The 26,215-nt window shown below is 59.5% G+C and overlaps 1 protein-coding gene across 7 annotated transcripts in view; it reads left to right on the forward strand.

Moving 5' to 3' along the window:
* Nucleotides 1–26,215, forward strand: part of PIP5K1C (phosphatidylinositol-4-phosphate 5-kinase type 1 gamma) — a 67,438-nt gene that overhangs the window by 33,566 nt on the left and 7,657 nt on the right. For 5 of the 7 annotated variants that reach the window (XM_050770242.1, XM_050770244.1, XM_050770245.1 and 2 more), the window contains 13 exons: nucleotides 981–1,111; nucleotides 2,195–2,312; nucleotides 6,627–6,779; nucleotides 9,966–10,265; nucleotides 11,514–11,719; nucleotides 14,416–14,499; nucleotides 15,672–15,720; nucleotides 16,585–16,669; nucleotides 18,429–18,593; nucleotides 19,325–19,463; nucleotides 20,044–20,076; nucleotides 21,499–21,603; nucleotides 25,508–25,640. In XM_050770242.1, coding sequence (XP_050626199.1) covers nucleotides 981–1,111; nucleotides 2,195–2,312; nucleotides 6,627–6,779; nucleotides 9,966–10,265; nucleotides 11,514–11,719; nucleotides 14,416–14,499; nucleotides 15,672–15,720; nucleotides 16,585–16,669; nucleotides 18,429–18,593; nucleotides 19,325–19,463; nucleotides 20,044–20,076; nucleotides 21,499–21,603; nucleotides 25,508–25,640 — 1,701 coding nt within the window. The remainder of the gene's footprint in view (nucleotides 1–980; nucleotides 1,112–2,194; nucleotides 2,313–6,626; nucleotides 6,780–9,965; nucleotides 10,266–11,513; nucleotides 11,720–14,415; nucleotides 14,500–15,671; nucleotides 15,721–16,584; nucleotides 16,670–18,428; nucleotides 18,594–19,324; nucleotides 19,464–20,043; nucleotides 20,077–21,498; nucleotides 21,604–25,507; nucleotides 25,641–26,215) is intronic. The other 2 variants (XM_050770243.1, XM_050770246.1) reach the window with 2 other exon arrangements.

The following is a 26,215-nucleotide window of genomic DNA, read 5'->3' on the forward strand; positions in this document are numbered from 1 at the left end:
AGAGAATAACTGGAACCTGAGAGGCGTAGGCTGCAGTGAGCCGAGATTGCCCCACTGCACTCCAGCCTGGGCAACAGAGCAAGACTCTGTCTCAAAAAAAAAATAAAATAAAATAACGGCCAGGCGCGGTGGCTCACGCCTGTAATCCCAGCACTTTGGGAGGCCGAAGCGGGTGGATCACGAGGTCAGGAGATCGAGACCATCCTGGCTAACATGGTGAAACCCCGTCTGTACTAAAAATACAAAAAATTAGCTGGGCGTGGTGGCGGGCGACTGTAGTCCCAGCTACTTGGGAGGCTGAGGCAGGAGAATGGTGTGAACCCAGGAGGTGGAGCTTGCAGTGAGCTGAGATTGCGCCACTGCACTCCAGCCTGGGTGACACAGCAAGAGCCTGTCTCAAAAAATAAACAAATAAAAATAATAATAACAGCAGCTGACACCATGTCCCCAAGAGGGCCAGAACCATTGTACCCGTCCCTGTCTACAGGCAGGGAAACTGAAGCACAGAGCGGCCATATGGGTTGCCCAGTGTGACCACGTGCATTACTTAGAAAGCAGCTAGCAGGAACCCGCATCTGAAGACGTGAAAGTGATCTGGGCATCTCGCTGTAAACGGTACCCCCTAAAAGCAAACCCTGACAGTGAACCAACCCTTGCTAGGTTGGAGCTGTTTCAAAATGTGAGAACCTTCTAGAACCTAGCTAGCCAACAGGACTGGAGGGCTGAGTGACGCGGTGCAGCAGTCACAGCCAAGCCCTGTCCTGGCTGTGTGGCCCAAGGGAGGGTGGCTTCACCCCCTGGCCTGATGTCCATGGCTCAACAGCAGCAGGACAGGCGACCCCGGGGGCCACCGGGAGGGGGTTGGCAGGTGCGGGGTCCCGAGCTGCAGCTGGACACGGTCTCCACCCCCTGGTGCACACAGCGGGTGCAGGGCAGCGCGGGGAGCAGCCGGGGGCCCTGACGCTCTGGTCTCCCCGCAGACCACCTCCTCTACCCTGAAGGGCGCCATCCAGCTGGGCATCGGCTACACTGTAGGCCACCTGAGCTCCAAGCCCGAGCGCGATGTGCTCATGCAGGACTTCTACGTGGTGGAGAGCATCTTCTTCCCCAGGTGGGCTGGGCCCCGGAGCCTCAGGCCTCACCCGGCACACGTGTGGCTGTGATATGGAGTGGCCCGTCCTGAGCGCCCTTCTCTGCTGAAAGCAGCACCTGGCCCCTCCTGGCGCCTCCTTGGCCTTGGGCTCTGGCCCTCTGTCCGCCAGGACATTGGTGTGCTGCTAAATCAGAGACCCAGTGTAAAAGCAGTTTAAGAACAGGAAAAAGAGGCCAGGCACGGTGGCTTAAGCCTGTAATCCCAGCACTTTGGGAGGCCGAGACGGGCGGATCACGAGGTCAGGAGATCAAGACCCTCTGGCTAACACGGTGAAACCCCGTCTCTATTAAAAAATACAAAAAAAAAACCCTAGCCGGGCGAGGTGGCAGGCGCCTGTAGTCCCAGCTACTCAGGAGGCTGAGTCAGGAGAATGGCGTAAACCTGGGAGGTGGAGCTTGCAGTGAGCTGAGATCCGGCCACTGCACTCTAGCCTGGGTGACACAGCGAGATTCCGTTTAAAAAAAAAAAAAAACAGGAAAAAGAAAAGATAGAAGTTAGCTCTTTTCTAATCTACAAATACCAGCGGGCAGTGCAGGGCTGGTCAGGAGGCTCCATGGTGTTGGGGTCCTGGGATCCTTCTGGTCACCCCACACCACCATCCTCAATATACAGCTCTGTGACCGGTGGCCCCAGGTGGCTGCCCAGGCTCCTGCCATCACGGCTGCATTCCAGCCACAGGAGGAAAGAGAAGGAGAACAACACAACCCTTCCCTTTAGAACATAACCAGTGTTTCTGCTGCACTTGTGTCATTGGCTGGGTGCAGTCACATGACCACACCAAGCTGCAAGAGCCTAGGGCGGTGTGGTCCTATTCTTGGCAGCCATGTGCCTGACCAACACTGTGGGCCCCATTGTTAATGAAAGAAGAGAGGGTGGTTACTGGGGGACAGTTCCATCAGGAGCCCCATGTTGCTTGTGGGATTGGGCCATTTCCAGGAAGCCTTGGAGCTGAGCCGCTAGAGGCACTAGGAGGGGCCATGGCAGGGGTGGGGGAGAGGTGCCCACCCCCCTCACAGGCTTCCTCCTGTCCTTCCTCCACAGTGAAGGCAGCAACCTCACCCCCGCCCACCACTTCCAGGACTTCCGTTTCAAGACCTATGCACCTGTCGCCTTCCGCTACTTCCGGGAGCTCTTCGGGATCCGGCCAGACGATTACTTGGTAAGCGTATTTGCTATTACGGACTTCCTGGCTTGAAACAGAACATGTGTTGGGTGTCGGAGGGTCTGTGGGTCAGGCACTGGGGGCAGCCTCCCTGGGTTCCTGGTGTAGGGTTGTGGTGAGGTTCGGGGCCGGGGTCTCCGTGAGTCTCTCTGGGGAAGGGGGAGGGATCGGCCTCCAAGCTCACATCGCTGGCGGCTGCGGAACTCTGTCCTGGCTGGCGTTGGCTGGGAGCCTCCTCCATTCCTTGTCATGCGGGTCTTGTCATCAAAGCGTCCGCTCACCAAAGAGATGGTACAGTCTTCTGCAGCCTGGTGCCAAAGTGACTGACCCATCTTCAGACTTAGGGTTAGAACAAGGCCCTGAAGCCGGGCGCGGTGGCTCAAGCCTGTAATCCCAGCACTTTGGGAGGCCGAGGCGGGCGGATCACTAGGTCAGGAGATCGAGACCATCCTGGCTGACACGGTGAAACCTCGTCTCTACTAAAAAATACAAAAAACTAGCCGGGCGAGGTGGCGGGCGCCTGTAGTCCCAGCTACTGGGGAGGCTGAGGCAGGAGAATGGCGGGAACCCGGGAGGCGGAGCTTGCAGTGAGCTGAGATCCGGCCACTGCACTCCAGCCTGGGCGGCAGAGCGAGACTCTGTCTCAAAAAAAAAAAAAAAAAAAAAAAAAAAAAACAAGGCCCTGGGACGTGGGTGCCACTGGGGGCCAGCGTAGAGTCGGGCCTCCCAAGCTCTAGCCGTGGCTTTGTTGTTTCCAGTTAGAAAAGTCAAAATCTAGGCCAACCCCTTTGACCTAGCAGCCCATCATCCGGGCTCCTGACAGAGGCGTGTGGAAGGCGGCGCTCACCGCGGCGGCCCCGGAGCTCACCAGCGCCAGCACCACTTCTCAAAGCTCTGGGTGGCCTTTTCCCAAGCCTGCTGGTCATTCGGAGGACTTTGTGTCAGGGAAAACGCGAACTCTGCAGACGAGTGCGGTTGGCGTTCTGGCTGTCACGGCAGCGCGGTCCCCGGGGCCGGGAGCCTGTGGTTCTCCGATCCTGCCCTCACCCACGGTGGTCGGTTCCTTGTGCCTGTGGTGGTTGCTGACCGTGCAGGCGTTTGGTTTCTCTCAGGCTGTAGGAAGCGCCCGAGGCTGCGCTCTTCCGGGGAGAATGAGCATGTGCTGCAGCCGGGGGTACATGCGACCCCCCGAGAACGCCAGCCCTTTTCAGGTGCCCGGGAGTCACCATGCCCCTGGGCTGTGTCACCAAGGCCCAGCCTCCTGACTTCAGTGTCCCAGTGTTTGCCTGAGCTCGGCAGGGCAGTGGGGAGTGAAAAGACAGCTGGGGTTTTTGCCTAGAAATGGCCCTCGGGTGACCTGGACGCCCCCGTGTGAGGCGGCCGGGAATGGGAGGCGGCGGCCTGGCTCATAGCAGAGACGGCACCCGCGTCCGTTAGCAGGAGTGGACGGATACAAGCCGAGCTGGGCCGTCTGGGTCTCGCCTAGAACCCGATGAGACCGCATTCCGGGGCCTCAGGCCGGGTGTGCGCCCACAGCGTCTTGGGGGCCAGCCTGGTGTTGGTGACCCCCGAATCCGTCCCAGGAGTGTGAGAATTCTCCTGGGGGCCCTCAGCCTCCGTCCAGGCTGTGGTGTGCGTGTGGCCATGAGCCAGTGGCGGGAGGACGGGCCAGTGTGTGTGTTGCCGTCCACAGGGCCCCTGAACCTGAGTGGGGACAGGTGGGGCTCGGGGGGGACTGGGGGTTGCCGGTACTTCTCTGATTGGACAGCTGAGGTCACAGTCCACGCTGGTAAAAGGGGTGGCCCCAGCAAGGCCCCAGCTCAGGACAGCCAGGAAGGAGAAGGCGGAGGTTGGACGCGGGGTGGGGCTCAGCCCTGCCCAGCAGCCAGCGGAGGGTGGAGAGGAGGCCGAGGTCAGTGGCACGGCTGCCGAGAGCCCCAGCACCGACGAAGGAGGCCTTGGGGGGTTGTCCTGGCACTGTCTGGCTCAGAAACCCACTCATGGGGCCTGCTTCCCCGTGGCAGCTGAGGCCCATGGAGGCCACAGTCCCGCAACTGCCATGAGCCGTGTGGCTTCAGAATTTCCGTCGTTGGTGGTGTTTGCACAAAGCCGAACGTGCCTTTCCGCAGTGTTTTCCGCTCTGCGGGTGAGATCAGCCTCCCCCTCCTGCCACCGTGGAGAGGGAGCAGTGATTTGTGCCTCGGGGGGACACTCCAGCTGCGTGGGGCATCCCCTGCTGCAGGTGACCTGAGGACAGTGGCCCAGGGCTTGGCAGAGTCCCCTGGCCTCCCAGGGAGGGCACCAGCCCCAGGAGAGACCCGCCCTCGCTCTGCACTGCTGCGTCTGTATCGGGGAGGCTGGAGGGCATCCTGCTGCGGCGGGAAGGGTGGAGGAACCACGTGGGCTCTGTGTTTCCCGTGGATACTTGTGGCTCATGGCTGTGGGCGGAGAAAGGCAGGCAGATGGCCGGGCTGGGCGACAGCAGTGGCCTGGACAGATCTCCCTCCAGCCTCTGAGTCCACCCCACACGGCTCTCTCACCCTGCACCGTCACTCCCAGCCAGGCCATGGCAGAAGCAGCGCGTGCAGGAGGAAGGACGCTCGCTGTTCTGAGCTGCCGAGGTTGGCAGGGCCGTTGCTGACTCCACAGAATCCAGCCTGTGTTGACCGACGTGTGATAACTGATGGCGCCGTTCCCTGGCCCCAGACCACCTCGGGCAGTGGAGGGCGGGGGTGGTGACTTGAGCCCAAGGAGGGAGGGGGGCATTCCCAGGCCCTGGGCCTGAAGTGACCTCATGTTTCCGGCGTCCTCTGGCCCCCAAGCACATTCACACCTCAGAGCATGTGTGGCGTTGGGGACCCAACTCACACCTCAAGCCTCTGGCTCTTCCAGCATTTTCCAAAGGTGGTTCCCCTCACTTGTTGGGGTTTTTTTGAAACAGAGTCTTTCTTACTCTGTTGCCCAAGTTGGAGGGCAGTGGTGCTGTCCCAGCTCACAGCAGCCTCGACCTCCTGAGCTCAGGTGATCCTCCCACCTCAGCCTCCCAAGTAGCTGGGACCACAGATGTGCACCACCACGCCTGTGTTTTGCTTTGTTTTGTTTTGTTTTTTAGTGCAGATGAGACCTCGCTCTGTTGCCCAGGCTGGTCTTGAACTCCTGGGCTCAAACGATCCTCCCTCCTCAGCCTCCCAAGGTGCTGGGATTGCAAAGTGCTGGGTGAGCCGCTGTGCCTGGCCTCCCCTCGCTTCTACTTGCCACCGCTCCTGACTCTGGGGACACCCCCCACCTGCTTAGCACAGCAGCGTTCTTCCCAGCGGGGCAGGCGGCACTCAGCACTCAGAGACCACCCTTCTGTTGTCCGGCAGATACGGACCCAGCGTTAACCCTGGGCGGGCCTGCCTCACTCCGCTGATGGGGAGCTGGCTCTGACCTCATCTGCGACCAGTTAGGATTTTGCAGGGCGTGACCCAGATGGCCTTAGCCACACGCACACTTCATTGGTTCCATACCCAGAAGACTCAGGGTAGCGCCCGTGGGTCTCATCTTCACTCTCGTCCTTAACAAATAGAGCACCTGTCGTGTGTCAGTGATGCAAAAACTTTCGCCTCCACAGACCTACTGCCGAATGTCTAGGAGAGGGCGTGGAGGCAGACAGACAGCACATCATGAAACAAACAGCAGGGGCTGAGAAAAAGGGGCAGAGAGGTGGGGAGGAAGGGCTTGGACTGGGGTGCCAGGGGCCAGAGTGGGGCCTGCCCAGCAGAGATGCAGCTTCCATCCCAGAGGTTATCTTCTGGTCCAGTGTGGCTGCTGAGGTTCTGGCCATCACATCAGCATCTCAGGAGGGAACTAGGTGGGAAGGAGAGAAGGGCAAATATGCAGGTACTCCAGCTGCCTGTCGCCCATCTGGGGAGCCTTCCCTGAGTTCCACCCCACAGCTTCTGCTTGTGACTCATGGGGGAGAGCTGGCGTTGTGGCCACACCCAGCTGCAGGGTGCTGGGAGCACCTCTTAGCCACTCACATCAGCACCCCCGTACGATCCGGTGTCTGCTCCTAACGAGAGCGGGAGGCAGCCTGGGGAGTGCGTCCTAGCAGGCCAGCCCTCGGGCTGCAGAGTCAGCTCGGCCTCAGGCTCCGGTCCTTGCTGGCTGGCCTCAGGCAAGTCGCTCCCCCTCTCTGAGCCTCTCTTTCCGCATCTGTAAATTGCAGCGACACGTCGTCGGGTCCTGGGGCTGTTGGGCAGACGGAAGCCAGTGCCGTCTGTGTGTCCAGCAGCTCGGGGCCCGCTGACCCGCCTCCTCTGCTTCCAGTATTCCCTGTGCAATGAGCCGCTGATCGAGCTGTCCAACCCGGGTGCCAGCGGCTCCCTCTTCTACGTCACCAGCGACGACGAGTTCATCATCAAGACTGTCATGCACAAGGAGGCCGAGTTCCTGCAGAAGCTGCTCCCCGGCTACTACATGGTGCGTGGCCCGCCCTGCGGGGTGGGCGGCTCCTCCATCAGCCCCCTTCTCCCGGCCGACAGGAGCAGGTGTCTGCGGGGCTTGGGCAGGCGTCCTTGGGGCGTATCCAGAGGCATCTTGGGCCCCAGGGACTCACCCTCGGGGGTCCCCCGTCAGGCTTCACCAGCACCAGTCACCAGTGTTCAGGAGCTGCCCTCTCTTCCTCCTGTGGCCACACGCCCTGAGGGCCGTCCCCGGGCAGGGCTGGGTGGGCATCGGCTCCTGCCTGGCTCCCCATCCCCACCTGGCCGACACCCCTATTGAGCCGTGGGCCCCAGAAGCGGCGGCCCGTGGACAGTGTCTCAGCTGCCACGGAGGCCCAAGCAGCCCAAGGGTGCCTCGGAGGGATCCAGAGAGGAGGGGACGGGCCACCGGCTGGCACCCCACAAAAGACCAGCTGCTCGGGCAGGCGTGAGGCAGCTCCATCCGGCCCCCCCCTCACCCCGCGTGACTCACAGAAAGGGCGCGTCAGGCCCCGGGAGCGGGAGGAGGAGCCGGCGGCTGCGGCTGTGTTCCCTGGTCTGGGATTCCGGTACTCGCCCAGACGAGGTGGGCGCCTCCCATGTGGCCGGGCCTGAGCTGCTGCCCGGCTCTGGGCAGCGCCGTGCAACCCGTGACTCAGTTTCCCCTTTGAGCCCTCCTCCATCCACTCTCTGTGATGCTTAGCGAGGGGCCCGGGCTCCCTCTATCAGGCTCAGCAAACTCAATCTTTAAAGGCCCAGAGAGTGAGTGTTTTTGGCTCTGCGAGCCAGTGTCCTGTGTCTCCAGGGCTCAGCTCTGCCTGGGTGGCACCAAGCCGCCATGACCACATGAGAATGTACGGGCACGGCCGTGTGCCCATAGGTGTTATGTATAGACCAAGAAATGCAAATTCCTTGGCCAGGCGCGGTGGCTCAAGCCTGTAATCCCAGCACTTTGGGAGGCCGAGACGGGCGGATCACGAGGTCAGGAGATCGAGACCATCCTGGCTAACACGGTGAAACCCCGTCTCTACTAAAAAATAGAAAAAACTAGCCGGGTGAGGTGGCGGGCGCCTGTAGTCCCAGCTACTTGGGAGGCTGAGGCAGGAGAATGGCGTGAACCCAGGAGGCGGAGCTTGCAGTGAGCTGAGATCCAGCCACTGCACTCCAGCCTGGGCCACTGAGGGAGACTCCGTCTCAAAAAAAAAAAAAAAAAAAAAAAAAAAAGAAATGCAAATTCCATATCACTGTCACGTGTCATCAAAGACTATTCTCTATTTCCCCACTTATTTATTTATCTATGTATTTATTTATTATTGCGATGGAGTCTCGCTCTGTCGCCCAGGCTGGAGTGCAGTGGCACGATCTCGGCTCACTGCAGCCTCCCCCTCCCAAGTTCAAGCCATTCTCCTGCCTCAGCCTCCCAAGCAGGTGGGACTACAGGCGCCCGCCACCATGCCCAGCTATTTTTTTTTTATTTTTAGTAGAGACAGGGTTTCACCATGTTAGTCAGGATGGTCTCAATCTCCTGACGTCATGATCTGCCTGTCTCGGCCTCCCAAAGTGCTGGGATTATAGGCGTAAGCCACCATGTCTGGCCTCTTCACCATTTTTTTTTTTTTTTTTTTTTTTTTTTGAGATGGAGTCTTGCTCTGTCGCCCAGGCTGGAATGCAATGGCACAATCTTGGCTCACTGCAACCTCCATCTCCCAGGTTCAAGCGATTCACCTGCCTCAGCCTCGAAAGTAGCTGGGATTACAGGCATGTGCCACCACGCCCAGCTAATTTTTGTTTTTGTTTTTTTGAGACGGAGTCTCGCTCTGTCGCCCAGGCTGGAGTGCAGTGGCCGGATCTCAGCTCACTGCAAGCTCCGCCTCCCGGGTCCACGCCATTCTCCTGCCTCAGCCTCCGGAGCAGCTGGGACCACAGGCGCCTGCCACCTCGCCCGGCTAGTTTTTTTTTTTTTTTGTATTTTTTTAGTAGAGACGGGGTTTCACCGTGCTAGCCAGGATGGTCTCGATCTCCTGACCTCGTGATCCGCCCGTCTCGGCCTCCCAAAGTGCTGGGATCACAGGCTTGAGCCACCGTGCCCGGCCAACTAATTTTTATTTTTAATAGAGACGGGGTTTCACCATGTTGGCTAGGCCAACTCCTGACCTCAGGTGATCCACCCACCTCGGCCTCCCAAAGTGCTAGGATTACAGGCGTGAGCCACCGCACCCGGCCCTCTCCACTTTTTAAAACTGGAAAAACCATTCTTAGCTCACAGCCCTATAAAAATAGGTGGCATCCAGATTTGGCCCAGGGGCTGGAGTTTGCTGAGCCTGCCCAGGCTGGTGCCTGAGGCCGTGCCCCCTACTCCTCTCCCTGTGGGTCTGTCCCAGCCCCGACACCTGGGCAGCAAACCACTGGGTTCGTCATTGAGAGGCTCTGGGCAGGGGAAGCTGTTGATTCACTTGGGTGCCCCTGGGTCACCCAGTGCCCGCTTGGGGTCTACTGGGCAGAGCAGGACCCAGACCTGTGCCTGGGGACCCAGATTTGGAGTGAAGGTCTGAGTTGATCAGTCCAACACAGCAAAGCATAACCAACATAGAGGCTGGGCTCACGCCCGGAGTCCTGGGACTTTGGGAGACTGAGCTGGGAGGATGGTTTGAGCCCTGGAGGTTGAGGCTGCAGTGAGCTGTGATCGCACCATTGCACTCCAGCCTGGGCAACAGAGTGAGACCCTGTCTCGAGAAAATACATATGTGTGTGTGTGCGTGTGTGTGTGCGTGTGTGCATACACATATATGTATGTATATGTATGTATTTTAGGATAGAGCATTGCGTTTCCGGCCTCCAGACCTCCCAACAGGCGAGCCCAGCCAGGGCGATGTCCTGTGGGCAGGCAGGGAGTGTGGAAGCCTCTGATGGAACAGAAGCGCCTGCCTCGGGGCCTGGCTCTGTAGAAACAGACTCTCCTGGAGCTCACAGTTGGGCGGGGAGACCCTGTGGCCTGTGAGAGTCGGGGTGCTGTGGGAAGGTCAGCTGGGCCCCTGCAGAGGAAAGGGGTCCCTGAGGGCTTCTGGGGAGAGAGGGGGGCTGACCAGGGGCATCCATGAGCCCCCTAAGGCAGAGGCCAGCTCTGCCCGCCCCCGCAGGTCTGTGGCCCGGCCGCCCTCCATGACGTCCCCTCTTCCCCTGGCAGAACCTTAACCAGAACCCGCGGACGCTGCTACCCAAGTTCTACGGGCTGTACTGCGTGCAGTCGGGGGGCAAGAACATCCGCGTGGTGGTCATGAACAACATCCTGCCCCGCGTGGTCAAGATGCACCTCAAGTTCGACCTCAAGGGCTCCACCTACAAGCGGCGCGCCAGCAAGAAGGAGAAGGAGAAGAGCTTCCCCACCTACAAGGACCTGGACTTCATGCAGGACATGCCCGAGGGGCTCCTGCTGGACGCCGACACCTTCAGCGCCCTGGTCAAGACGCTGCAGCGGGACTGTCTGGTGAGGGCTCGGCCCGGGCGGGGGAGGGAGGGTGGCAGGTGGGACTGCCTGGTGAGGCCACGGTCCAGGCAGGCAGGGCCAGGGAGGGTGCCAGGCTGAGGCCCAGCTGCCCCGCAGCCCACAGCAGGCCCCACCCCAACGTGGGATCCGGAAGCAGCTCAGGCTTTTATGGCCTTAACCTAAAACGTGGTTGGACACTGGCTCATGCCTGGGATCCCAGCACTTTGGGAATCGGGCAGATGGCTTGAGCCCAGGGGTTCAAGACCAGCATGGGCAACACTGTGAGACCCTGTCTCACAAAGAAAACAGAAAACTTATGTCTCCAGACCCAGCCCTTGGGGGTTGGGAGTGTCTGCACCGCTAAGAAGCGGTTCCTCTGGAGGTTACATGGTGACAGTGGTAGAGTCCCCCCACCCCCCCGAGAAGAGAGCCCAGCCTTCAGATGCTGTGGTCACGAGCCCAGAGCTCCCGGCCAGCCATGAGAGCTTGTGCCTCAGTTTCCTCACCTATCAAACAGGATGACTACCTGCTCTGCAGGCCATGGCGAGGGCCCATGTCTGTCCGATGGGGGGTCTGGCTCCTGTCCCCGTGGAGCCTGCACCGGCTCCGTATCAGGGAAAGAACGATGCACGCAGCTCTTCCTCTCCCTGTGCTAGCTCCATCGTCCCCGCCCCACCCCGGCAGCTTCGAGCCATGGAGCCAGGGAGGGAGGCCCCAGCCTGTCACGAGCAGAGCCTGGGACCTCCCAGCTCCCCCACTCCACCCAGGACCCCCTGCTGACCACCCCTAGCTCCCCGACCCTTTTGAGAACTTGACCCGCACCCCCAGAGAACTGCGCAGACCACTGAGGGGCCTCGAGGCTACCCTGGGCATCCACGCACCTAGGTGTCACCTGTCAGGCTGGCAGGTCCTTGCCCACGGGCCTGGGCTGGTCAGAGCATAGGCCTGGCCCCCTGTCTCTCAGGAAGGAGCAAAGCCAGGGAGGGAGTCCCCGTCCCAGTGCCTGGGGCGGCCTGCTGTGAGGCTGGAAGCCCCACTCTGGCCCGCCTTGATGCCGCTGTGTGACCGCAGCCCCTCCATCCCTCGGGATAATACTAGAACCCCCACCCCTGCATGGCCGTGGGACTCCATCCCTCACGCCCGAGCCCACGGAGCTGTTCAGGCTGAGGCCCCCATAAGGTCCAGGAGCTGTGGTGGGGGTGGAGACAGCTGACGGCGTGGTGTGCTCCTGCCCGTCTGTCCCGCCAGGTCCTGGAGAGCTTCAAGATCATGGACTACAGCCTACTGCTGGGTGTGCACAACATCGACCAGCACGAGCGCGAGCGGCAGGCGCAGGGCGCCCGGGGCACCTCAGACGAGAAGCGGCCAGTAGGCCAGAAGGCACTCTACTCCACGGCCATGGAGTCCATCCAGGGCGGCGCCGCGCGTGGAGAACCCATCGAGTCGGATGACACGTAGGTGGGCGGGGGGCCTCCGGACCCGTCCCGCTTCCCTTCCCCACAGGCTCCGGTCCCCCATCCCCGGCTCAAGTGTGAAAACAGGCAGGGAAGGCTGGCGAGGGCATCCGCGGCAACAGAGAGATGAGTCTGGAAGCCTCACGCCAGGGCCTCAAAGCAAAAGCAGGCAAGGAGGGTTGGCGAGGGCATCCGTGGTGACAGAGTCTGAGAGCCTCACGCCAGGGCCTCAGAGCGAAGCCAGGCCATAGTGCGGGCCGCAGGCTGAGTGCTGAGTTCCGGGCCTTGGCTTGCAATGGTGGTAGCATTTCCCATTCACCCGTGAGTGGGCCGAGGCCACTGGCCATCCACAGGAATGAGACAGAGATAGCGTTTCCCCGTGGCACTCAGAGGGGTCCACTCGCTGCCCGTGCAGACAGGAGCCACAGAGGTGTGGAAGGCGCATGGGAGGCCAGAGGGATCGGGCGAGGCAGGGCTCACAGCAGGACACAGCCCACGAAAAGGAGGGACTGCAAAATCTGATTCCACACAGATCAAAGTGACTGCTGGCCGGGCACGGTGGCTCATGCCTGTGCTCCCAGCACTTTGAGAGGCCAAGGTGGGAGGACTGCCTCAGCCCTGGAGTTCAGTACCAGCCTAGGCAACATAGCGAGACCCCCTCTCTACAAAAAATATAAAACTTAGCTGTGCATGGTGGCATGTGCATCTGTAGTCCCAACTACTTGGGAGACTGAAGGTGTGGCAGGCGTGAGCGTGGCAGGCGGAGGTTGCGGTGAGCCGAGATCACACCGCTGCGCTCCAGCTTGGGCGTCAGAGTGAGACCCTGTCTTAAAAAAAAAAAAAGCGGCTGGGCACGGTGGCTCAAGCCTGTAATGCCAGCACTTTGGGAGGCCGAGACGGGCGGATCACGAGGTCAGGAGATCGAGACCATCCTGGTTAACATGGTGAAACCCCGTCTCTACTAAAAAATACAAAAAACTAGCCGGGCGAGGTGGCGGGCGCCTATAGTCCCAGCTACTCGGGAGGCTGAGGCAGGAGAATGGCGTGAACCCGGGAGGCGGAGCTTGCAGTGAGCTGAGATCCGGCCACTGCACTCCAGCCTGGGCGACAGAGCGAGACTCCGTCTCAAAAAAAAAAAAAAAAAAAAGCTTGGCACGGTGGCTCACGCCTGTAATCCCAACACTTTGGGAGGCTGAGGCAGGCGGATCACCTGAGGTCAAGAGTTCCAGACCAGCCTGGCCAACATGGTGAAACCCTGCCTCTACTAAATACAAAAAATTAGTTGGGCATGGTGGTGCATGCCTGTAATCCCAGCTACTTGGGAGGCTGAGGCAGGAGAATCGCTTGAACCCAGGAGGTAGAGGTTGCAGTGAGCCGAGATTGAGCTGTTGTACTCCAGCCTGAGCAGCAAGAGCTAAATTCTGTCTTAAAAAAAAAAATGCTGCCACAGAAGATGGGAACGGTGGTAGAGAGAGGAGGCCACACCTCAGTGGCCTACAGTTATGTCTCTGCTGGACGCTAGGGGCAGAGGGAGCAGACCGGCCCTGCCCTCACAGGGCTCGGGGCTTGGTTGGGGAGATTCTCACAGAGCCCTTCTGGGACACTATGAATGTTAGGGCCAGCTCATTCGCTGGTATGGGGCTGTCCTGGGGCTGTCCTGGGCACTGCAGGGTGCTGAGCAGCGTCCTGGGCCTCCACCCACTCCGGGCCAGGAGCACCCCCCAGTTGTGACAACCACAGATGTCCCCAGATGTGGCCCCAGGGGGCGGGTTGGACAGGTGTCGTATAGCAGTGCTGAGATAGTGCCCTGGTCACAGCAGCACCCTGACAGTGGGGGCAGGCCCGAGCCTTCACTTTGGTACCTGTTCGGTCCTCACAGCAGCCTTGGAGGAGGGAGGTGGGCTTCCCCCGTTTCCAGCTGAGGAAGTAGGCTCCTAGGTTGGGGGGCAGCCTTCCCCAGCGGAGCCACGCAGGTGTGGAGCCAAGTCCCACCTGGCCTGGCCCCAGGGGTGGTGCGGGCTCGCACTAGGCCACTAGCTGGGCTTTGGTTTGCAAAGGTGGTGGTATTTCCCATGGATGGCAGAGGAGGAGCCGGGGCCCCAACCCGGGTGTAGCTGTGGGGAGTGCGGGAGCCAAGGCCAGGCACAACTCCCCGTCAGACCATCCTGGCGTTTGTAGGGTCTTCGTGGGCCTGGCAGGGGAGCAGGTGAGCGCACCAGCCTGTGGCGTGAGCAGAGCGTGCAGGGCCCTGGCCCAGCGGGTCTGGCTCCTGGTGGCTTCAGGATGGCTGCTGCACGTGTGACCTCACTAACTGCGCTGGGCATGGTGCCGGGTGACAATTAACTCCCCAGGCTGTACCTGAGACCCCGTGGCCCTACCTGGGCATGCAGCGTGCGTGTGTGTGCACGTCCATGTGTGTGCATGTGTGTGTCCATGCACACGTGTGTGGTGGCAGGGTATGTGCCCGGGCCTCCTAGCTGGGACTCCTCAGCAGCGCCTGGGCCTGGGTTTGAGACTGGGGATGATGGAGGGACATCAGGACGGAGATTCCCGGGTGCCAGGCCCCACTCCAAGAGCTTGGCCGAGCTGCCACCCACGGGAGCAGGTGGACTCCCCAGCCCTGGAGTCCCCAGCCCTGCCTGCCCTGAGTCCCGGCTCTGTGGGATGCTGACGGTGCCCTCATCCTCTCTCCCCAGGATGGGCGGGATCCCCGCTGTGAACGGCCGCGGGGAGCGGCTGCTGCTGCACATTGGCATCATTGATATCCTGCAATCCTACAGGTGGGTGCCAGGGTCTGCAGTCCCACAGGGGGGTGCCCGGGTCTGCAGTCCTACGGGTGGACACCCCGGGTCTGCAGCCCCACAGGTGGGTGGGTGCCCCCAGGACACCCATGCACAGGGGCACTTGCCTGTGGAAACAGCTGCACCAGCAGCTCTCGGGGCTTCCTCAACCTTCTGGAAAGCTCTTGCTTGGCTGCCCCTTCTTGAGCCCTAAAGGAAGGTGTCTGGTCACCTTGAAAATCCAGAGTGAGTTGGGCGTAGTGGTCCACACCTGTAATCTAGCGCTGTGGGAGGCCGAGGCGGGAGGATCACTTGAGCCCAGGAGTTTGAGACCAGCCTGGGCAACATAGCAAGACCCCGTCTCTACGAAATATCAAAAAAATTAACCGAGCTTGGTCGTGCTCCTGCAGTCCCAGCTACTCAGGAGGCCGAGGCAGGAGGATTCCTTGGGCCCAGGAGTTCAGGGCTGCAGCAGTGAGCTATGATGGCCGTGCTGCACTCCAGGCTGGGTGACAGAGCAAGACCCTGTCTCAAAAAAAAAAAAGAAAAAAGAAAATCCAAGGAGTGGGTTTGAGAATATTTGTTTTTTGGTTTTTCATTTGTTTGTTTTGAGACAAAGTCTCGCTGTGTCACTCAGGCTGAAGAGCAGTGGTGCGATCTTGGCTCACTGCAGCTTCCGCCTTCTGAGTCGACCCTATTCTTCCGCCTCAGCCTCCCGAGTAGCTGGGATTACTGGCACGTGCCACCATGCCTGGCTAATTTTTGTATTTTTAGTAGAGACGGGGTTTCACCATGTTGGCCAGGATGGTCTCGAACTCCTGACTTCAGGTGATCCACCTACCTTGGCCTCCCAAAGTGCTGGGATTACAGGTGTGAGCTACCGTGCTTGGCTGGGGCTCTAGAATGTTGAAAGACAGGGTCACTCTCTCGGTACTATGGACATTGGGACCAGATGGTTCTCTGGAGTGGGGCCGTCCTGGGCACTGCAGGGTACTAAGCAGAGAGCCTCCACCCACTGCCTGCCAGGAGCGCCTGCCACCCTGAGTTTTGACAGCCACGATTGCTCAAGGCCATGGCCCAGTGTCCTCGGGGGTGCACAGTGGCCCCTGAGTGAGGCGGCCTGGCATGGGCTTGGCTGATGTCAGCTGTCACTCCGGGCGCTCTCTCCACAGGTTCATCAAGAAGCTGGAGCACACCTGGAAGGCCCTCGTCCATGATGGGGTGAGCGCCTGCACCCCTCCTCCCATCCTTCCTCTGTCCTCCTGTCGGTCGTCCTGGCCTTCCTCCCATCCATCACTCCGCAAACGCAGACTACCTCCTGGGGCCGAGCATTGAGGACTAACTAACAGCCTGTAGAATCCAAGATCCCAACAGGCACCCCCATTTTTCAAGAGTGTGTAGAAAGTCCAGGCAGGAGCTTCCAGAACAAGCATTGAGCATGTCAGGGTGGCGGCCAGCAGAGGCCTCTGGGGATGTCTTAGACCTTGCCAAGGCCCAGAACCCGAGCCTAGGGCAGATAGGAGTGCTGTCTTGCTCTGACGAGGCCGGCCAGGGTGTCCTGTGCTGCCACCCTACATCGCTGGGGTTGTCCTTGTCCCCTGGCCCACAGTGGCCGGGCACCGCCTCCCACTGCAGCCTTCGAGGGTAGAGTCATTCACAGTCCTGGTACGTGGCCACTCCTCACCCAAGGAGGCTAGGAAAGGAGGCTGCATTCTGGGAGGCCAAGGGTCACATCCCAGCAGGGCCCCAGCCAGACCATCCTACCTCAGCCTCCCCTACAAGTCCATGTGGGCCACTGCGCCTGGCCGGAATACTTTATTCATAGCTGGTTGAAAAAGTCAAAAATGCAAATAGGTCTCTGGCGGAAAAGCTTCCACCCGTTCCCTGGCACCCAGTCTCCCTCCCCAGAGGGAGCCACTGTCCCCTGTTCCGTGAGCCCCTCCCAGGAAGCCACAGCACCATGGACCCATCTCGAGCCTTTTCACACAGAAGGTGCCCCCCGCACACATACAGCGTCTGTCCAGGGCTGTCTCCAGCTGTTGGTTGATGCGCCCTCTGCCCCCGGGCACCCCAACTCTCTTCCAGGATACGGTGTCTGTCCACCGCCCCAGCTTCTATGCCGAGCGCTTTTTCAAGTTCATGAGCAACACAGTCTTTCGGAAGAACTCCTGTAAGCCACCTGAGCCCCGCGAGGCGGGAGGGACCCCGGGGGAGGCCAAGAGCCCCGCGGGGCAGGAGGGACCCGGGAGGCCAAGAGCCCCGTGAGGTGGGAGGGACCCCGGGGGAGGCTGAGAGCCCCGTGGGGCGGGAGGGACTCTGGGGGAGGCAGTAAACCCAGAGCCCCTGTGTCCCCCTCAAACCGGGCCTCATCCAGAGGCAGGATAGTCAGGACATTTGCTCTGCACAGGAGCCACTGCTGGAGCCTGAATCCTGAATCCTGGCCTGGCCTCGTCCTGCCTTGTGGCCTTGAACAGGCACTTCCCTCTGTGCCTCGGTTTCCCCATTGGCACAGCACTGTGAGAGTACAGTGTTGATATATGGGATGGGCGGGCCTGGCCCAGCAGTCAGCTCAGTGTGTGGGGCTCCGACAGCATCACCATCACCACGGAAACGCATCCCGGGCAGGGGAACCCAGGAGGCTGGCATAGCAGGGCGTGGCCAAGGAGGTCACAGGGCAAACAATGGTGGGGAAGGTGGGGACTCAGGGTTCACCCACAGGGTACCCGGGGGAGGTCCCCATTTCTCAGGGCTCAGCTTCCCCTCATGGGCCACTGTAGCATCTGGACGCAGACTCAGGGTTCCAGGCCCCCGCACAGAGCTCAGCCCGTGGCCCACCTGCTGCCAGACGGGTTCCTCCCTGGGGTCTGTTTCTCAGCCACCCTCCCCACTAGAAGGCTCTCGGGCTCCCCAGCATCCTGCACAGGCCTGGCACACGGAGGTGCTTGGGAAGTGTCGGGTGGGCATGAATGATCTGCGGGTCCGCACCCACGGGGTTGCTCCTGGGAGACAGCAGGGACAGGCACACCAGTGCCCAGCACTTGCAGTCAGGCTGCTCTTCCCGGCCTGCACACCTGCTCCCGGCCCCAAGGCCAGGGACCCCCTCTCATTGACACCGTGGGAATTGGCAGACACCACGCATCGGGATCTGTCTCCAGAGAGCTGGCTGTCGAGCCTGTCCCCGCACCCCACCCTCTGGGACTGATGCCACAGGATCATTCCCAGTCATCCAGGGCTGTTTGCCAGCCTTTGGCGACTGTAGGAAGCTGCACAAGGCAAACTGAGCACCTACTGTTTACCAGGAGCTGTGTGGGTCATTCTGGGGGCAGAGGTCACAAGAGCTTGGTGAGGAGGCAGAGCTCGCACAACACTGAGGACAGGCTCGGCCCTGTGTGGGCATCACCTGCTGCACCACACCCCACTGCTGAGATCGGCCAACGGGGCCCAGAGAGACTGAGCCACACAGCCAGCGGGCGAGCCTGGATCTGGGCTCAGGCCCTACATGCTGAACCATTGGCTTCTCTAACCACAATACCTGGTGCTGTCTAAGACTGTCAGTGTCCATCTGAAAATGGGGGCCCTGCCCAGGCTGGGCCACACATGGAAGGGAATAAAGCCTGCAGGCATCCCTGGCCAGCTGGATAGACGGGAGTCACAGGTCTGCAGGACCCCGGGAGGGGCAGGCACTGTGCCAGGGTCCCAGTGTGTGTCATAGAGACGGTCGGGTGGGCAGGACAGGCAACTCAGGCTCTCAGTCCCTCCCCAGGCGGAGCTCAGTTTTCCACCAAGAGGCTTGGCTGCTTCCCGGCCTCAGGGATGGGCAGGGGCCTGGTGGGTCTCAGGGACACGGGTATATTCGGGCAGCGGCCCTGTCTGGGCTTTGCTATGAGCCCCCAGCAACCCCAAGCGCCAACACCCACCCTCCCCTGCAGCCCTGAAGTCCTCGCCCTCCAAGAAGGGGCGCAGCGGAGCCCTGCTGGCTGTGAAACCCCTGGGGCCCACAGCTGCCTTCTCGGCCAGCCAAATCCCCAGCGAGCGGGAGGAGGCCCAGTACGACCTGCGGGGGGCCCGCAGCTACCCCACGCTGGAGGACGAAGGTGAGGGGCAGAAGGCAGAGTGCACCTGTGGGGGCTCCAGGGTGTGTCAGCAGCAGCCCAGTGGGTGGGGCGCCGCCTCATCCTGAGTACTCATCACTCAGCCTTCCCCTCCGGATCTGCGATCTGCAGAACCTCCTGCCCAGGGACTGGGGGCTTCTGGGACGGCCCCAGGGAAGAGCCCAGGGAGAGCTGAGTGTAGAAGGCTCCACTGGGTGGGGTGGTGACAGCTCCCGCCTTCTCTCACGGTCACTGTTATCTGAGGCGCACCAGGATGCCATCGAAGGCATGCAGCCCCCAGGCTACGCCTGATGTCAGGGAGGGCAGGGGACAGAATGAAGGAATTGACATAGCCATGCAAGGGTCCTGGGGCAGGACCACACTGCTGGGGGAACAGCAAGGAGCCAACAGCAGGGAGGGGAAGAGAGGGAGAGGGGAAGAGAGCAGTGGGGAGGGGAAGAGGGTGGGGAGAGAGGGTAGGGAGGTGACGGGCCAGGCTGCACAGGGCCCTCTGGGCTGTGTAGGGCTGTGGATTCTATTTTGAGAGCGGTCAGAAGCCTTCGTGTGAAGGGGGAAGGTCGTCCTTCCCTGCCGTGTGGGGAGGTGGGCATGTCCAGGAGGCGGGCGGGCACTGGGCGTGGGTTCCCAGGGTGAGCCGAGCCTCAGGGAGAATCCACTGTGTGTGTTTGGGGGCCTGGAGGCTCCGCAAGGTACCCACAGTCCTCTCCCCACAGGCCGGCCTGACCTTCTGCCCTGCACGCCACCTTCTTTTGAAGAAGCCACTACAGCTTCCATTGCCACCACTCTGTCATCCACATCCCTTTCCATTCCTGAGCGGTCCCCCTCGGAGACTTCGGAGCAACCTCGGTACAGGTGGGCGGAGGCATCCGCTGTGCACGTGGGCGGGGCATCCGCTGCGCATGTGGGTGGAGCATCCTACGTACAGAAGAGTGAGGCATCTGCTGTGCATGTGGGCGGGGCATCCTATGTACAGAAGGGTGGGGCATCCTATTTACAGAAGGGTGGGGCATCTGCCGTGCATGTGGGCGGAGCATCCTATGTACAGAAGGGTGGGGCATCTGCTGTGCATGTGGGCGGAGCATCCTATTTACAGAAGGGTGGGCATCCTATGTACAGAAGGGTGGGGCATCTGCCGTGCATGTGGGCGGAGCATCCTATGTACAGAAGGGTGGGGCATCTGCCGTGCATGTGGGCGGAGCATCCTATGTACAGAAGGGTGGGGCATCTGCTGTGCATGTGGGCGGAGCATCTGCTGCGAATGTGGGTGGGGCATTCTATGTACAGAAGAGGGGGGCATCCGATGTGTAGGAGGGAGGGGCATCTGTACAGGTGGGCGGGGCTGCCAGGTAGGCAGGCAGATAGGCAGGGCAGGTAGACTGAGCAGGCGGGCCATCCTCTTTCTGGGTGTCACCTGTTTGCTGTGTCTCTACAGGCGGCGCACACAGTCCTCCGGACAGGATGGCAGGTGAGACCCTGCCCCCTTCCCTCCCTGGGTCTCACCAGCTCCTCCTGCATAGCTCCCAGCTCCCATTCCCACTCCCGAATTCCCGCTCCCCAGCCCATTCCTGCCCTCCAGTCCGTCTGCTCTCTGCCCATTCTTTCCTGGGAACAAATTTTTTTTTTTTTTTTTTTGAGAGGGAGTCTCGCTCTGTCGCCCAGGCTGGAGTGCAGTGGCGTGATCTCGGCTCACTGCAAGCTCCGCCTCCCGGGTTCACGCCATTCTCCTGCCTCAGCCTCCCAAGTAGCTGGGACTACAGGCGCCCGCCACCTCGCCCGGCTAGTTTTTTGTATTTTTTAGCAGAGACGGGGTTTCACCGTGTTAGCCAGGATGGTCTCGATCTCATGACCTCGTGATCCACCCGTCTCGGCCTCCCAAAGTGCTGGGATTACAGGCTTGAGCCACCGCACCCGGCCTTTTCTGGGAACAGATTTAAGGTTCCAGCACTCGGCCTTAGCACTGCACACAATCTTGGAGCCACTTTGTTTTTCTTACACCCTGGGACAGCTGTGGCCTGTTGGATCCTTCTTTTTCTTCTTCTATTAAGTTTTTTTTAACTTAAGATACAGCGGGAACATCGTGAAATGCTCCCCTCCTGCCCAAGGCCGGTCTCCTCCCCAGGAGCAACCACTGGGACTGTGGGTTTTGTCTCTTGGCAGATACTTGCTGGGAACACAGCAGACGTGCACCAGACTTTTGTTCTTCTTTTATTTTCACACCAGTGGGCACACCCGTGCGTGCCGCCCGCATCTTGCTGTTGTCACTCGACTGACGGGGATCTCAGGCGGGTGTGCACCGTTCCTGTCACGCCTGCGTGCTGTCCTTCCATCCCATGGACTGCACCTGGTTTTAATGCCCAGCCCTCGGGGACATTTGTGAGGTTCCCCGGGTCTCGCTCTTGTGAACACCAGGGCAGTGGCGAGGTGTTGCTTTCCTTAACGGTGTTTTAATCATTGCCTCCTGATGAAAGAAACCCCTTGGTGCCATGGGTGGGATGTGGCCCTCCCCTTGGTCCAGCGTGCCATTTGGAGAGGCTACACAGCCAGGCCCGGCTGCTGGGACGCTGATTCACCTGTGTCAGGCCTCAGCTGCCAGGTGCAGGCACCCCCAGGTGGTGGGCAGGGTCTGTGGCACGCAAGCTGGTCGGGGCTGCCATTCGCTCATACGCCCCCAGAACCTGCTACACCCCAGGCCCTGCCAGCACCACAGTCACCAAGGGACCCAGGTGGACAGTCCCCCGGCTGGGAGTGACAGCCAGAAAGACGAGGCCCAAGCAGGAGGCTCCCAACTCCCCTCTGGGACTGGCCCTGGAGTTCACTGGGCACTCCTGGGGGTAGGACGGGGGGAAGCAAGGAGGGAAACTGAGACACAACCTCCCATTGCCTGCAGGCCGCAGGAGGAGCCGCCCGCAGAAGAGGACCTGCAGCAGATTACAGTGCAGGTGGAGCCTGCGTGCAGTGTGGAGATCGTGGTCCCCAAAGAGGAGGACGCAGGGTGAGCCTGGCTTGGTGGGAGGTCGGGGTGCCCTCCCCCTGCGGGCCAGAAGGAGCCAAGAGCATCCCGAGGTTTCGTCCTGAAGCCGTTCTTTCTTACTGGGTTGTATCCGCAGACGGTGGATTTTCCCATAAGGTTATTTTTTGATTGAAGAGAGTGGTTCTTCACTAGCCGAGGTGATCCTGGCCCCCAGGGGAAACTGGGCAATGCCTGGGGGCATTTGTGGCAGTGAGTGGTGGCCAGGGACGCTGCTCAGCATTAGCCTGCAGTGCCCGGGATGGCCTCACCCCAGAGAAGGACCTGGTTCCAGTATCCACAGGGCCGAGGCAAGAGACCCTGGGTTAAGGGCTGTGTAAGAACATCTCTGAACCTCCAAGCGTTTAATGAATTTTTTTTTACCTTTTTAGTATTTATTTTGTTTTATTTTTAATTTTAATTTCTTTATTTTTATTTATTTATTTTTAATTTTTTTTTGAGACAGTGTCTCGCTCTGTCACCCAGGCTGGGGTGCAGTGGCGCAATCTCAGCTCACTGCAAGCTCTGCCTCCCGGGTTTACACCATTCTTCTGCCTCAGCCTCCCGAGTAGCTGGAACTACAGGCGCCCGCCACCTCGCCCAGCTAGCTTTTTGTACTTTTTAGTAGAGACGGGGTTTCACCGTGTTAGCCAGGATGGTCTTGATCTCCTGACCTCGTGATCTGCCCGTTTCAGCCTCCCAAAGTGCTGGGATTACAGGCTTGAGCCACCGCGCCCGGCCTATTTTTATTTTTTTGTGAGACAGAATATTGCTCTGTTGCCCAGGCTGGGGGGCAGTGGCTTTATCTTGGCTCACTACAGCCTCCACCTCCTGGGTTCAAGTGATTCTCCTGCCTTAGCCTCCCGAGTAGCTGGGACTACAGGTGCCCACCACCACACCTGGCTAATATTTTTTGTGTGTTTCAGTAGAGACAGGGTTTCTCCCATCACCCAGCTGGGCAGGCTGGTCTCAAACTCCTGACCTCAGCCGGGCACGGTGACTCACGCCTGTAATCCCAGCACTTTGGGAGGCTGAGGCAGGCGGATCATGAAGTCAGGAGATCAAGACCATCCTGGCTAACATGGTGAAACCCCATCTCTACTGAAAAATAGCAAAAATTAGTCGGGCGTGGCCGAGATCGTGCCACTGCACTCCAGCCTGGGCAACAGAGCAAGACTCTGCCTCAAAAAAAAAAAAAAAAACTCCTGATCTGAAGTGATCTGCCCACCTTGGCCTCCCAGAATGCTGGGATTAATTTTATTGAGTTTTGATTTGAAAAAAGAGGTTGGCCGGGCACGGTGGCTCAAGCCTGTAATCCCAGCACTTTGGGAGGCCGAGACGGGCGGATCACGAGGTCAGGAGATCAAGACCATCCTGGCTAACATGGTGAAACCCTGTCTCTACTAAAAAATACAAAAAACTAGCCGGGCGAGGTGGCGGGTGCCTGTAGTCCCAGCTACTCGGGAGGCTGAGGCAGGAGAATGGCGTAAACCCAGGAGGCGGAGCTTGCAGTGAGCCGAGATCGCGCCACTGCACTCCAGCCTGGGCGACAGAGCGAGACTCCGTCTCAAAAAAAAAAAAAAAAAAAGAAAAAAGAGGTTTAAAAGAAGTATCTATGTTTTAAAAAACGTAGGACACAATGGTTGTGGCCCTTTTGGGGATATGGCGTCACCTGCTGTTATTTTCTTTGAGACAGAGTCTTGCTCTGTTGCCCAGGCTGGAGTGCAGTGGCGTGATTTCAGCTCGCTGCAACCTCTACCTCCTGGGCTCAAGCGAATCTCCTGCCTCAGCCTCCTGAGTAGCTGGGATTACAGGCGCTCACCACCACGCCCAGCTAATTTTTTTGTATTTTTAGTAGAGGTGAGGTTTCACCATATTGACCAGGCTGGTCTCGAATTCTTGACTTCAGGTGATTCTCCTGCCTCGACCTCCCACAATGCTGGGATGACAGGTGTGAGCTCCGTGCTGGCCCCTGCGTGTCTTTACTTTTTCGTGGTTTTTTTTTTTTTTTTTTTTTTTTTCGAGGTGGAGTCTTGGTCTGTCACCCAGTCTGGAGTGCAGTGGCACAATCTCGGGTCACTGCAAGCTCCGCCTCCCGGGTTCAAGCCATTCTCCTGCCTCATCCTCCTGAGTAGCTGGGACTACAGGCGCCCGCCACCACACCCAGCTAATTTTTTGTATTTTTAGTAGAGATGGGGTTTCACTGTGTTAGGCAGGATGGTCTCGATCTCCTGACCACTTGATCCATCCACCTAGGCCTCCCAAAGTGCTGGGATTACAGGCGTGAGCCACCGTGCCTGGCCTTTTTTTTTTTTTTTGAGACAGGGTCTTGCTCTGTCTCCCAGGCTGGAGAGCAATGGCGTGAACTCGGCTCGCTGCAACCTCTGCCTCCTGGGTTCAAGTGATTCTCCTGCCTCAGCCTCCCACCAGGCCTGGCTAATTTTTTGTATTTTTCGTAGAGACGGGGTTTCACTGTGTTAGCCAGGATGGTCTCGATCTCCTGACCTCGTGATCTGCCTGCCTCGGCCTCCCAAAGTGCTGGGATTACAGGCTCGACGCCCGGCCTGTCTTTACTTTTTTGTCATCTGTCTGGTGTGTGTAATCCCATGCTTGCATTGTTACCAGATTCTTCCTGCCTTTTTAATGATTTTTGCATGAGATGCTTTTTTTATTTTTGTTCCAAGAGAGCTTTTTTAGCACTCACAGCAGCACAGACCGAAAAATAAAGCCCTGAGGGTTTATCTTCCACCCGGTGCTACTGCCACTGTCAGTTCCTTGCCATTGCCGAACCTCGCACCATGAAATTTCAGGCTTTGCTAAAAGGAACTGAACCTCCAATGTGGCAGGAGGGCGTGTTTACCCTCATTCATGGGATGAACACTGTGCACCGTGTGGCCATAGCCAAGGCCAAGGCCGTTCCTCACCTCCTCTCTGTGCCTCCATTTCCGCAAATGCAACACAGCAGTAGCCGCACCCTCTGCATCCCCCCTGATAGACTCAGTGGGTTAATCACAGGAGCCGGCCCTGGCATGTAGTAAGTGCTCAGTGAAAAGGAGAGAGAGGCTGGGCTCGGGGGCTCCCATCTGTGATCCCTCCTAAAGGAGGCTGAGGCAGGAGGGTTGCTTGACCCCACAAGTTGGAGACCTGCCTGGGCAACATAGTGAGACCCCATCGCTACAGAATAAAAAAAAAAATTTGTTGGGCCAGCAGTACACACCTATAGTCTCAACTACTTGGGAGGCCAAGGTTGGAGGATCGCTTGAGCCGGGAGGTGGAGGCTGCAGTGAGCCGTGATTACACCACTGCATGCCAGCCTGGCTGATGGAACGAGAGCTTGTCTCAAACACATCAATAAAGAAGAAAGAAGCTCTGATCCCAGTGGCTAGGTGCCATCTCTCCCCACTTTACAGATGAGGAAACTGAAATTCAGAGGAGGAACCGGCCCTCCCAGGGTGGCACAGCTGGTGAGGGTGAGGCCAGCACCTGCCCACAGGTGTGTGTGTCTGAGCTGGGAGTAGCAGGGCCACGCTGTCAGTGGGCTGGCAGGTCACTCCTAGGGTCAGCATTTGGGGGCTTCTTGGGAGGTTTGTTCTGATTTGCGTTAAATGGCAGGCACAGGAGCGCGTGGCCTGTGGTCAGCTGCCTGGGTTTTTGGCGCAGGAGCGTGTAGCCTGTGATCAGCTGCCTGGGTTTTTGGCGCAGGAGCGTGTGGCCTGTGATCAGCTGTCTGGGTTTTCGGCGCAGGAGCGTGTGGCCTGTGATCAGCTGTTTGGGATTTCGTCTCAGTGATGACCGTGTGAAGCCCCTGCCTGGATCCTGAGTGTGGGGGCGCAGGGAGCCTCTGTGTGGGGGATGAGGGTCAAGACCCTCTGTCTATCCCTGTCCCCAGGGTGGAGGCTTCCATGGCCGGTGCCACTGCTGCTGTTGAAGCAGAAACTGCCAGCCAGGCCTCGGACGAGGAGGGCGCACCCGCCAGCCAGGCCTCGGACGAGGAGGACACGCCCGCCACTGACATCTACTTTGTAAGTGCCCCGGGCTCTTCTTGCCACCGGCTCGTCAACCAGACTCTCTCACACACGCTCCACTGTGTGCACACCGTGTACACACAGCCACACACAGGCACGTGAGTGTGCTCTGTCCACCCACCCACATGCTTTCTCACCAGCCAGCACTCTCACGACACGCCTACACGCACCCACCAGCCACGTTCACACCCACCTTCTCTTCCTGGTCTAACCCCACGGAGTGAGAATCTCCTCCAGACCAGGCCTGTCTGGACCTTCTCCCTGTCGCCATGGGCGTGGCCAGGTGGGCTCATCCTTGAGGAGGACCAGGGGACCGGGCAGTGGCAGGAGGGCTTCATGCTCCCACGCTGTGGGCTGGGGACTCATGACTGCTACTGGGCAGGGCTGGGTCTGCCCGGACCTGGGATCCCTGCTCCCCCTTGCCAGGGTCTGGGTGAGGCAGCTGCCGGGCAACCAGCAAGGCCTGGGGTATCTAGGTAGCGTCTCCACTCCCCAGTGGTCCCACTCAGGTCAGGCAGCCCCAGGTCACAGGGACGGCTGGAGGCTGCAGCCCACTTCCCAGATGGTTTGTT

This window comes from Macaca thibetana, chromosome 19, assembly GCF_024542745.1.
Source record: "Macaca thibetana thibetana isolate TM-01 chromosome 19, ASM2454274v1, whole genome shotgun sequence".
Lineage (NCBI taxonomy): Eukaryota > Metazoa > Chordata > Mammalia > Primates > Cercopithecidae > Macaca > Macaca thibetana.